This window comes from Durio zibethinus, chromosome 5 (assembly GCF_047325235.1).
Source record: "Durio zibethinus cultivar Kanyao isolate XHJ-2024 chromosome 5, ASM4732523v1, whole genome shotgun sequence".
Classification (NCBI taxonomy): Eukaryota; Viridiplantae; Streptophyta; class Magnoliopsida; order Malvales; family Malvaceae; genus Durio; species Durio zibethinus.
The window spans coordinates 32,146,237-32,159,217 of record NC_143166.1 but is presented as its reverse complement, the minus strand read 5'-3'; the positions used below and the strand labels follow the sequence as shown (position 1 = coordinate 32,159,217).

The 12,981-nt window shown below is 32.8% G+C and overlaps 1 protein-coding gene and 1 pseudogene across 1 annotated transcript; both read left to right on the top strand.

Annotated features, from left to right (window-relative positions):
• The first annotated feature begins 550 nt into the window (after window positions 1-550).
• LOC111283156 (protein LATERAL BRANCHING OXIDOREDUCTASE 1-like) lies at window positions 551-2,467 on the top strand. Its single transcript, XM_022871586.2, has 3 exons — window positions 551-1,058; window positions 1,564-1,891; window positions 2,105-2,467. The coding sequence occupies exons 1-3, from the start codon at window positions 607-609 to the stop codon at window positions 2,363-2,365; spliced, it is 1,041 nt and encodes a 346-aa protein (XP_022727321.2). The 5' UTR covers window positions 551-606; the 3' UTR covers window positions 2,366-2,467.
• A 7,852-nt stretch (window positions 2,468-10,319) lies between these two features.
• On the top strand, window positions 10,320-12,086 carry LOC111283157 (protein DMR6-LIKE OXYGENASE 2-like; annotated as a pseudogene).
• Window positions 12,087-12,981: the final 895 nt, after the last annotated feature.

Sequence of the window (12,981 nt, the reverse complement as noted above, 5' to 3'; positions counted from 1 at the left end):
TTTACATAGATTATGTATTAGAATTGATAATGAGATATAAAGATTTATATCATTTTTTTATATTTTTTATAAGAGAAAATTGTGAGGGCAAGAAGTTGAAACAGATAATATTTTTTAAAAATATGAATTGTAACACTTAAATTAATTTGAGATATCAAAAAAATTCATGTTTGAAGTTTAGAGGCGTACAGGCTTTTGAGATGAAAGGGAAGTTGAAGCGGATAATATCTTAAAATAATATAAATTATGATAGTTAAATTAATTTAAAATATAAAATTAATTCATGCTCGAATCTGAAGCTACGCGCGAACGTTGAGTTTCGGCCGTAACAATTATATTGAGCAAAAGCGTATAATGCAACCTGGAAGCCATGCAATCACAATTTGACAAATATAGAACAACAACCAGATGAGACCTCACTGCCTTAAGATTTGTCTCCTTCAGAAAACCGTCCATGTTCAATGTACATAAAACTATGTAAGAAAAAACAAAAAACGAAAAAAAGTATCATCATATGATAAGAATAAGAGAGGATACCCACTAGCTTTTTGTCTCGCAGTATTTTACCATCATCTAGCTACCAGGTACCACACCGTCAAAAGAACCATGGGAGAGGTTGATTCAGCTTTCATCCAAGCCACCGAGCACAGGCCTAAACTCGATACTACCGAAGTCGAGGGAATCCCACTTATTGACCTGTCTATATCTGACACCAGAGATATCAAAGAACTTGTTTCAGAGATTGGAAACGCGTGCCAAAGGTGGGGATTTTTTCAAGTGATCAATCATGGGGTGCCTTTGGAATTATGCGCAAGGATTAAGAAAGCAGCAAAAACATTCTTTGATCAGACCATGGAGGAAAAGCGGAAAGTTAAACGAGATGAAGTGAATGCTATGGGCTACCATGATAGCGAGCACACAAAGAATGTCAGAGACTGGAAGGAGGTCTTTGATTTCTTGTTAAAAGATCCAAGTTTTGTCGCTGCTTCGCCTGAGCCAGAGGATAAAGAAATAAGGACGTTGACTAACCAGTGGCCTGAGAACCCTCCCGAGTTCAGGTAATAAACCTTACCTTTAGGTTTTTTTGGTGGTCATGTCTAGAAATGAAAGAATTGGTCCAATCATTTCAGTTTTGATAAACCTATGACTGTTCAATGGGAGAACTAGACAGTTTGCAGATAATAGCTGCCTGTAAGAATGAGTTCAGATTAGAAATTTGAGACACCGTCAGAAAACCTCGAAGTAACAAGGGGGAAGAAAATGGTGCAAATTTGTAGAAAATTACATGCCTTAACACGAATTCTTCACAATATGATATGCCTATAGTTCCCTTAATTCTTTGGTTTTAAGAGTCCATATATTTTCTCAGGTTGTTGAATCCCTGATGTATTGATTGTTGGTTCAAGATGACAATGTTTATTATTAAATTCTTTAGCAATTGATTTGGTAATTTGTCAAGTCAAAGCTGTGGGGGTATCAAAATCACCATACTTTGTCTGAATATGAACCTGCTTTTCTAATCAATAGTGTTAATCTGGCGCTTGGTTTGTTAATGTTGGCTAGGAATGTATGCCAGGAGTATGCTCGAGAGGTGGAAAAACTCGGTTACAAGCTGTTGGAACTCATCTCCTTAAGCTTAGGATTGCCGGCTAACCAGTTGACTGGCTGCTTCAAAGACCATATTACCATGTTAAGGCTTAATTACTATCCTCCTTGCACTTGCCCTGACCTAGCACTGGGGGTTGGTCGACACAAGGATGCTAGTGCCATAACTATCCTTGCCCAGGATGATGTTGGAGGACTACAAGTAAAGAGAAAATCAGATGGAGATTGGATTCCAGTTAAACCAATCCCAAATGCCTTGATCATCAATGTTGGTGATACTGTTCAGGTACTATGACTTAATTTTGGCTAATTTAGTTAAGTTCATGCAACCATTCATCTTACTATATGTTTAATATTCTTTTCGATTTGAATAGTTGAATTTAAGAGGTTAATTGGATTAGAACAATTGAACCTAGACCTATCAAAAGATGGATAGATGGTATGGCCATCAGGGTAAAATTTGTATCATTATAGCTGACAAACACCTGATTTTTTGCAGGTCTGGAGTAATGAATTTTATGAGAGTGTGGAGCACAGGGTGGTGGTGAACTCCGAAAGGGAAAGGTTTTCAGTGCCTGTCTTCTTTTTCCCTTCTCACTATGTTATGGTGAAGCCACTGGAGGAGCTAGTGAATGAGCAAAATCCAGCAAAGTATAAAGAATACAACTTTGGAAAGTTTTTTGTTGCTAGAAACCGCAGTGATTATAAGAAGCTTGAGGTTGAAAACATTCAAATTCATAATTTTAAGATATCTGACTGATGTATGCACATCTGCTAGTCAATCACCTGGATTCTGCTTGTTGTAATTTATACGCTATGAAACCATGATGTCAGATAAAAAGAATCTTTCTTATCTCCCCAAGATTAGGCTTCCATAGATAAATTCCGAGGTTAGTTTCCTTGTACTCCTTTCTTAACTCTCTTTTTTTTTTTGCAGCATATACCTTTGTTCTCTTCTTTGATCAGTTTTATGTTTACATTTTACATGTGAGCACGGTTAGCTGAGGGTGATTATTGTTAAATGTGTTCTTTAGGCATATCTGATGTAGTTGAAGCTTATCTAGTGGCCATTAAGAGTGCTACTGTAGATTCACATGAAGCACTTCCACAGGCATCAATTCAGGAGAAAGATAATTCCTTCTCTGAACATCTCCGTGGTGATCAGACCACTACAGTGAGCAAAATCCAAGATATACTCCAATATTTGTCCTATGCAGTCCTTTCAACCTCAATGCCAGCTGCTTGAAAACTCGAATTCTCTTCGTGTCTTGATATTTTCCATGTAAATAGTTCCACTTTAGATGAGTTTAACCCCCACTCTCACTCATGCTAGACCATTGAACTGAACTCTTTTTTATCCAGGGGGTAAAGTAGTTTTATTTTTTTTTTAGATCTCTTTGTGTGAAGATTTGCATCTAATTTATGAGGTATTTTATGCTTTAATTTAAAAATCTTACGATTTTATTTCATAATTAGGATCTCACATATTTAGGTTTAGATATATATATATATTATATTATATCTATACGTTCTTTTAATGTGGGGTTGAGAGTATTACAATTTTCTCAACTTTAAAACCTGGCGTCCCTGTCAAGTTGACTTCAACCATAGGATCAAGATCATATCCACATTTTTTTAATGTGGGATGAAGGACGTCACAATCTTTCCATCTTTAAAACTTGACCTCTCTATCAAGTCAAGTCTAATCACATGATTAAAATCACATCAGACGTTGAAATTTTAAAAGTGGCTTACCTACCTTTAAAGCTTGACCTCTTTATCAAATCGAGTTTAACTACAGGATCAAAATCACACTAGAGGTTGGAATTATATAGGTGGCTTCCCATCATGTAATAGTTAGTAACTCTCATGATGTAGAACTTAATTTTTCATTTTTAAAGCTTGACATTCTTGTCAAGCCGAATCAACCACGAAACCAAGATCATATCCACACATTCTTCTAATGTGAGATAAAGGGCATTACAATTTCTTCACCTTTAAAGGTTGACATTTTTATTAAGTCGATGTTCCTACTAAGTTGAGTTCAACTATAGAACTAAGATCATACTAAATATTAAAATTTTAAAATTGAGTATAATCATAAGATCAATATTACATTAGATATTGAGATTTTAGAGGTGACTTTTCATCGTATAACACTTAGTTCCCTACCTTTAAAGCTTGATGTCCTTGTTAAGTCAAGTCTAACCACAAGACCAAGATCATATCCATACATTCTTTTAATGTGGGATTGAAGGCGTTACAATTTTTTCACCTTTAAAACTTGACGTCTCTCCTTTAAAGCGTGATCTTTCTGTCAAGTTGAATCCAACTATAGGACCAATATCATATCCACACATTCTCCTTAAAAGCTTGACACATTCTTCTAATGTGGGATTAAAGGGCCAAGATCATACCCATACATTTTTTTTAATATAAAAGTGGCTCTTCACCATGTAGCACTTGGTGAATCTGACGACATAGCACTTAGTTTCTGTTGATTGGTGATCACTCTAATATCATTTGTAGAGATCCGTGCTCAATTTGTAAAGTATTATCCGTTTTAACTTGAAAGTCTCACGATTGTCTCATAAAAGGTGACTCATAGGTTTAGGTTTAGATCTTTACATATATATCATATCATATCTACACATTATTCTAATGTGGGATTAGGAACGAAATTTGGAATGTTAAACACTATATTTCCACATTAAAGATCAAAAGAAATTCAGATACCATATTATTTTTATGGATTTGAGAGGTTAAGATTCTCGAGGTTTTATAAATTTTATTGGTCTTGATTCTTTGTTTAGCATTTCAAAAATCTAACTTGAAATAGCAAGAAGATGTATCTTGCTGAATCGTCCAAGCTTGTATATTATACTGAGTTGTGCCTTTAAAAAAATTTTAAAAAATATATGCGTCTTTACATGAAAAGTTTACTGAAACAGTAGAAAGAAACATTACATTAGGGACTTGTTCCATTCATGCAATTTGTTCTCCATTTACAATAGTAATAAAAGGAAAACAGAAACAGAGTGATGGTATAATGCAACTTGAAAGCCATGTAATCACAATTTGACACACACACAACACAACATCCAAAGAAGACCCCACCGACTTTAGATAAGTCTCTTTTAGAGAATTATCCATGTTCAATGCATATAAAACTATGTAAAAAATGTTAGAAAAGTGGAGTTCAGCCCCGTGTAATTGGTTTTGGACTAATCAAAGGTCATAGGCCTTGATTTTTCTTTTTACATAGAGCCTTAACTATTTAATAAAAAGAGGTAAGGACTGTTTTAAGGTGACAAACAATGTGGCACCACAAACCAAGAAAAGAAAAGAAAAGAATCCAAAAAAAAAAAGAAAAAAAAAGGGAGAGTTGGTTAAATGAAAGTCGATTCGTGAACCGATTAGGCTGAAATTTTATTAGCAAGTTTATGATTCGTAGTTATACATTTTAAACAGTGAAGACCATGTTTGAAGCTCTCTATGAACAAATTCATGGTATATTTATTGAGTTATCTATTTAGTAAGATTTTTTCAATTGTCGCTCTAGTTGCTAATTAGCTCTAATTTTAGCTATAGAAGAATTTTTTTTTTCATTATTTGACAATGAAATTTTTTTCTGGTGATCTATGATTTTTTCTCTTTACACTGAAAGATTTTTCACGTAAATCTTGCTATGTTTTAGTTTTCTTGCGTTGTCGATTGTTGTTTATTACTAGTGGTTTATTTACGATATATTACTTCGACGTTATTGTGTTTATTGCTTTAGGCCTAACAAGTGGTATCAAAGTAAGAGTTATTTTGATACATCAATATGGATAAAGTCTAAGACAAAAATAAATTCTGTGAGATTATGAAAGGTAATACATGTGTCATGATAAAATTGACACCATCAAATTATTCAATTTGAAAGCCTATAATGAAAGATCATTTATACTGTAAAGATTTATATAAGTCGATATTGGACAATTCGACTAAATCAACATATATGAAAGATGAAAGTTAAAAGAAGTTAGGCAGAAAGATGCTAGCTACAATTAGAAAATAGGTTGATATCAACATGTTTTATCATGTAGCGCAATAGACAGATGTTCACATTATTTGAAAAAAATTAATAATATTGTATGAGAAAAAAATAAGTATGAATAAAGTTATACTTATTAAAAAGCTTACAACTTTATAGTACAGGGATGGACGATTGATTACAGAGCATTTGAGTGATTTTTAATATATATTTAATCAGATGACTACTATGGAGCTTAAGACAGATGATGAAATAAAGACGTTTCTTTTTGGTTCATTACCAGACAGCTGGAATATTCTAGTTATGACTATTCTTAATTTAACTTCTGATTACAAAATGACATTAGAGATGGTAAATGACAATATGCTTAATGAAAAAGTAAGGCAAAAAGATTTAGACCCTGAACATCAAGTTCTATTCACAAAGAAAAAGAGTGAAAACATCGACAGAGGTCAGAACTCAAAAGGTTATAGTAAAAGAGTGAAAACATCGACAGAGGTCAGAACTCAAAAGGTTATAGTAAGTTTAAACATAAATTTAAGTTCAGAGATAAAGTGAAGTGTTTTTATTATGGTAAAGTAGGTCATATAAAATGATATTATAAAATCTTGAAGCAAAAGTGAAAATATGAGAAAGATAAGAGTTCAAATGATGGCAATATTGTAACGGTGAATTCAAATAGTGATTCGGTTACTTTAATTTATACACATGGTGATTATAATTATGTTGGTGATCTCAGCATTGAGTGGATAGTTGACACAAGAGTGACATATCATTGTGTTTTGAAGAGAGTTGTTTACAATTTAAAAAGTAGAAAACTTTGGTTGCACTAAGATGAAAAATAAGAGTGTGTCACAGATTATTGGGATTGATGATATTATTGTACAAATTAGTATAAATTGCATATTAACTTTGAGGAATGTCAGTAAACTTGTGCCATAAGTTTACTGAAAATGAACTTGATTGCTATTAATGTCTTTGATAAGAAAAGATATGAGAGTTGACAAAAGAATGAACAATAAAAGCTTCTCAAAGGATCTAGGGTAGTTACAAGAAAAAAATTATGTTGCATAATGTACATGACATGGATGTAATTGAATGGCAACCAGATAAATACCATTGAAGATAATGATTCAATAAACTTATGGCACAAGAAAGTAGCACACATAAGTTAAATGAGGTTATAGGTTTTGACAAAGCAGTCTTTCATTCCCTTAACCAAAGCTATATCTTTCTATTCATGTGATCATTATTTGTTTGGTAGGCATTGTAAAGTTTTTTTTCAGAAAGAGTTTTCAAAGAAAAAAATATATTAAAATTGATTTATTCTGACCTCATGGTCTCATTGCGGTTGAGTCATTAGGTGATAGCAAGTATTTTGTTACTTTTATTAATGATGCTTCAAGTAATACTTGGATGTATATGTTAAAAAATAAAAGTCAGGTATTATAGTATTTTTAAAAATTTTATATAATGGTGAAAAAGATGACAGAATTGCCTTTGAAGTGTATTTAGACTGATAATGATGAGGAATACATATCCAAAGACTTTGAAAAATACTATTCAAGGCATGAGATCAGACATAAGATGATAGAACCTGAAACATCGAAGCATAATAGTGTAGTTAAAAGGATAAACTGTATCATTATAGAAAAAGTCAGATGCATATTGAGGATGACAAAATTACCAAAGCCAATCTGGGGTGAAGCATTCAACACAGCTTATTATTTACTTAATAGATCATCATCAGTTCTTTTAGGCTTTGACATTTCAAAAAGAGTGTGGACAGGAAAAGATGCTTTATATTTTCCCTTAAAGGTTTTTAGGTGTAAAGCATTCATGTATGTGTCAAAAGAACATAGGTCAAAGCTCGACAATAAAGTCATATAATGTGTTTGTAGGATATAGTGATGAGGAATTTAGCTACATAGTATGAGATTTAGTAAATAGAAAGATAATCAGAAGCAAAAATATGGTCTTTCATGAAAAAGAAACCATAGCATACTTAGAGAAAAATAAGAAGACAGGGCAGGTTACTATTGAATATAATGTTTCAACATCGACAGGAGTTTCACAAGAAAGAGTCACAAATGGTAAAATAAGCAAGAAACAAAATTTGAGGATATGAATGAGCCAACCATAGTTAGTGATGAGCCAAATGCAATCAGTTTTAGCAAATGGAACAATCTTCTCTATCTGAGAGTGTTGAGTAAAGAGAGATGCCTTTAGCATTAGATGGTATAGAGTTTCAGCCTAAAAGATCTACTAGAAAGCACAAGTTATCTATCAGGTATCTAAGTTCAGATTTTATTTTAGTTACCAGTGAGGGAGAGTCAGAGAGCTTTCAAGATGTGCAAACTACTTTGGATAGAGAGTACTGGTTAAAAATAATAAAAAAGAGATGAAATCATTATGAAAAAATAGTACATATGATTTTGTTAAACTTATGAAAGAAAAGAGGCTATTAAATAATAAATAGGTGTTCAAGTTGAAAAAGGATAGTGACAAGCTCGTAAGGTACAAAGCTCGATTGGTGAAAGAGTTTTCTAAAAAAATCAAGTATCAATTTTGATGAGATCTTTTTTTTAGCTGTGAAGATGAGTTTTATTCAAGTAGTACTAGGATTAATGGCTAATTTGAATCATGAGCTTGAGTAACTTGATATAAAAATTACACTATTGCATGATGACTTACAGAAAGATTTATATAAATCAGCTAAAGGGTTTTAAAGTGAAAGGGAAATAGTACTTAATTTGCAAATTGAAAAAAAGCTTGTATGGCTTGAAACAAGCTCCGCAACAATGGTATAGAAAGTTTGATTCTTTTATAGTGAGCTATAGTTATAAAAAAAATGATAGTGGATCTTTGTGTGTATGTAAAAAAATTCTTTGATGGTAACTTCATTATTCTCTTATTATATGTTGATGATATGTTAATTATGAGACAAGATGTTGATATAGTTCGCAGGTTGAAAGAACAATTATCTAAGTCCTTTTATATGAAGGATTTAGGTCCAGTAAAGTAAATTTTTGATATGAATATTATTCAGGATAGGAGAGCTGAAAAGTTATGGTTATCATAGGAAAAATATATTGAACGGGTGCTTAGTAGATTTAACATGTAACATGCTAAATCAATTAGTAGTCTACTTACTAATCATTTTTATCTGAGTAAAAAATCTTGTTCGGTGACTAAAGAAGAGCAACTACCTATGTTTAGTATTCTTTATTCTTCTGCAATTGGTTTTTTAATGTATTTTATGGTTTGCACATGGCCTGACATTGCTCATGCAATTGGTGTAATGAGCAGATTTCTTTCTAATCCGGGAAAGGTTCATTGAAAAGTAGTGAAATAGATTTTCAGATATTTGAAGGGTACTTCAAAAATGTGTTTGAGTTATAGAGTTTCACAACCAATTCTTAAAGGGTTTACTGATGCTAATATGGCAAGTGATCTTAATGGTAGAAAATCTATTTTAGGATATTTGTTCACTTTTGCAGGAGGAGCTGTGTCTTGGCCATCTAAGTTACAGAAGTGTGTTGCTCTATCAACTACACAGGCTTAGTATATTGCAACAATTGAAGCAAGTAAATAAATGCTTTGGATGAAACATTTTTTTCTTGAATTAAGGTTGAATAAAAAAAATATGTGGTATTTTGTGACAGTTAGAGTACTTTAGATTTGACTAAGAATACCATGTACTATGCTAAAATGAAACAAATTGATGTTAGATTTCACTACTTATATTCAGTGATTGAGGAACAGTAGATGCTGTTAAAAAAAATTCACACTGATAGAATGTAACAGATATGTTGACTAAGACATTTTTCAGGGAAAAGCTTGAGCTTTGTAGTAACTTGGCTGAAATAGGTTCATTGGCCAATGTAAGTTTCAAATGAAACTGTTATGGTGATGAATCTCCTCTTAATGAGGTTGAAGGGGAAGATTGTTCAAAAAGTAAGGTCTAGCCGTATGTAATTGGTTTTGGACCAATTAAAGGCCATAGGCCTTGGTATTTCCTTTTATATAGAGCACTAGCTACTTAATAAAAAAAGATAGAGGCACTTTTAATGTGAAAAACAAGGTGGCGCCCTAAAGCAAGAAAATAAAGGGAAAAAAAAGAAGCCAGGAAAATGGAGAGAAAAGAGAGAAAAGAGAGTTAGTTGAATGGAAGTCGATCCATGATTCGATTGAACTGAAATTTTGTCACTGGATTTATGATTCAAAGTTTTACATTCTGAATGGTGAAGATCATGTTTAAAGCTCTCTAAGAATAAATTTAAGGTGTATTTGTTGAGTTACTTATTTGGTGAGATTTCTCTAATTGTCTCTTTAGTTGTTGATTAACTTTAGTTTTAGCTAAAAAAAAACTTTATATATCCATTATTTGTTAGTGAAGGTTTTTTCTGATAGTCCGTGATTTTTTTTCTCTATACTGAAGGATTTTTTACGTAAATCTTGATATGCTTTAATTTTTTGCATTATTGATTTTGATTATTGTCTATTATTATAAATTTATTATGATATATTACTTCAAAATTGTGAAGTTTATTGCTTTAGGCCTGACAAAAAAAACCTATACTCATTTGATAAAAATAAAAGAAGATAACCATTGGCTTCTTGTCTCGCATTAATTTACCATCATCTAGCTACTAGGTACCACACTGTCAAAAGAACCATGGGAGAGATCGATCCAGCGTCCATCTAAGCCACCGAACACAGGCCTAAACTCGATACTATCGAAGTCGAGGGAATCTTACTTATCGACCTTTCTGTATCTGACACTAGAGACATCAAAGAACTTGTTTCAGAGATTGGAAACGCGTGCAAAAGGTGGGGATTTTTTCAAGTGATCGATCATGGGGTGCCTTTGGAATTAGGCACACTGATTAAGAAAGCAACGAAAACATTCTTTGATCAGACCATGGAGGAAAAGAGGAAAGTTAAACGGGATAAAGTGCATGTTATGGGGTACATTTATTGCGAGCACACAAAGAATGTTAGAGATTGGAAGGAGGTCTTTGATTTCTTGTTAAAAGATCCAAGTTTTGTCCCTGCTTCACCTGAGCCAGAGGATAAAGAAATAAGGACGTTGACTAACCAGTGGCCCGATAACCCTCTCGAGTTCAGGTAATAAACCTTACCTTCTTGTTTTTTTGGTGATCATGTCTAAAAATTAAAGAATTGGTCCTATCATTTCAGTTTTGATAAACCAATGGCTATTCAATAGGAGAATTAGACAGTTTGCAGATAATAGTTACCTGTAAGAATGAGTTCAGATTAGAAATTTGGGACACCATCAGAAAACCACAAAGTAAAAAGGGGGAAGAAAATGGTGCAAATTTGTAGAAAATTATATGCCTTACACGAATTCTTCACAATATGATATGCCTATCGTTCCCTTAATTCTTTGGTTTTAAAAGTCCATATATTTTCTCAGGTTTTTGAATCCCTGATATATTGATTGTTCGTTTAAGATGACAATGTTTATTATTAATTTCTTTCGTAATAATTGATTTGGTGATTTGTCAAGTCAAAGCTGTGGGGTATCAAAATCACCATAATTTGTCTGAATATGCACCTGCTTTTCTAATCAATTGTGTTAATCTGGTGCTTGGTTTGTTAATGTTGGCTTGGAAGGTATGCCAGAAGTGTGCTCGAAAGGTGGAAAAACTCGATTACAAGCTGTTGGAACTCACCTCTTTGAGCTTAGGATTGTCGGCTAACCAGTTGAATGTCTACTTTAAAGACCATATAACCATGTTAAGGCTTAATTACTATTCGCCTTGCCCTTGCCCTAACCTAACACTGGGGGTTGGTCGACACAAGGATGCTAGTGCCATAACTATCCTTGCCCGAGATGATGTTGGAGGACTACAAGTAAAGAGAAAATCAGATGGAGAGTGGATTCCTGTTAAACCAATCCTAAATGCCTTAATCATCAATGTTGGTGATACTGTTCAGGTACCATGAATTAATTTTGGCTAATTTAGTTAAGTTCATGCAACCATTCATCTTACTATTTGTTTAATATTCTTTTCAATTTGAATAGTTGGATTTAAGAGGTTAATTGGATTAGAACAATTGAACCTAGACCTATCAAAAGATGGATAGATGGTATGGCCATCAAGGTAAATTTTGCATCATTATAGCTCATGTACGCCTGATTTTTTTGCAAGTCTGGAGTAATGAATTTTATAAGAGTGTGGAGCATAGGGCGATGGTGAACTCCGAAATGGAAAGGTTTTCAGTTCCAGTCTTCATTTTCCCTTCTCACTATGTTATGGTGAAGCCACTGGAGGAGCTAATGAATGAGCAAAATCCAGCATGGTATAAAGAATACAACTTTGAAAAGTTTTTTGTTGCTAGAAATCGCAGTGATTGTAAGAAGCTTAGGGTTGAAAACACAAATTCATAATTTTAAGATATCTCACTGATTTATTCACATCTGCTAGTAAATCTCCTGGATTCTGCTTATTGTAATTTATATGCTATGAAACCATGATATCAGATTAAAAGAATCTTTCTTCTCTCCCCAAGATTAGGCTTTCATAGATAAATTTTGTAGTTATCTCAGTTATTTCATGTAACTACTTTTAAGAAATAGCAATTAGTAAATTTGGCATCACTACAGCAAAATGGTGTATTAGCGGCAGTTTTGTAGCGGCCTTTTACTTACAAACGTCGCTAGCTCCCGTAGTTTTACAAAACTTCAGGCGTTTATTATACAAACACCACTAAATATTCAAATAGTGGCATTGTTATTAATAAACGTCACTGAAAACTTGATATTAGAGGCGCTTCTCGACTAAATCACTTTGAATATTTTTTATTAAAAGTTTTGGTGAATAGTTAAGGCATATTTTTTACAGACAATGCCTTCAACAATCACGTCATAAAAAATTGTATGAGATTAAAGAAGGCGTTGTCTACAAGAAACGACGTTAATATTTAGACCAAAAATTTTTTTAGTCTTATAAAATTTATTTTCTTCAAAAACTCAACCAATATTAAGCTTATCAAATTTTTAGGATCGTATGAATGTTTAATTACAATAAGATTGTTGGTTCAATCCGTCCTTCAGGCTTTTTTTATGTTTAGGCACATATTATTTGTTATTGATCATTCTAGGCGTTTTCTTGGCATAAACGCCTTCACCAATTCTTTAAAAAATTTATCATAGAATATTGAAGGCATTTTTCGTTGAGAGACGCCCTTAATAATTGGTAGAAAAAATATGGGGTCGATTATTGAAGGTATTTTTGGTCGAACTCATCTTCTATAATCCAATAAATTTGTTTTGAATTTTTAAAGGTGGTTTTATAATAAACGCCTTTAAT

Coding starts and splice junctions, on each gene's coding strand:
- LOC111283156 (XM_022871586.2), top strand. CDS start 607: ATGGGAGAGGTTGATTCAGCTTTCATCCAAGCCACCGAGCACAGGCCT. Junction 1,059..1,563: donor GAGAACCCTCCCGAGTTCAG/GTAATAAACCTT, acceptor AATGTTGGCTAG/GAATGTATGCCAGGAGTATG. Junction 1,892..2,104: donor ATGTTGGTGATACTGTTCAG/GTACTATGACTT, acceptor GATTTTTTGCAG/GTCTGGAGTAATGAATTTTA.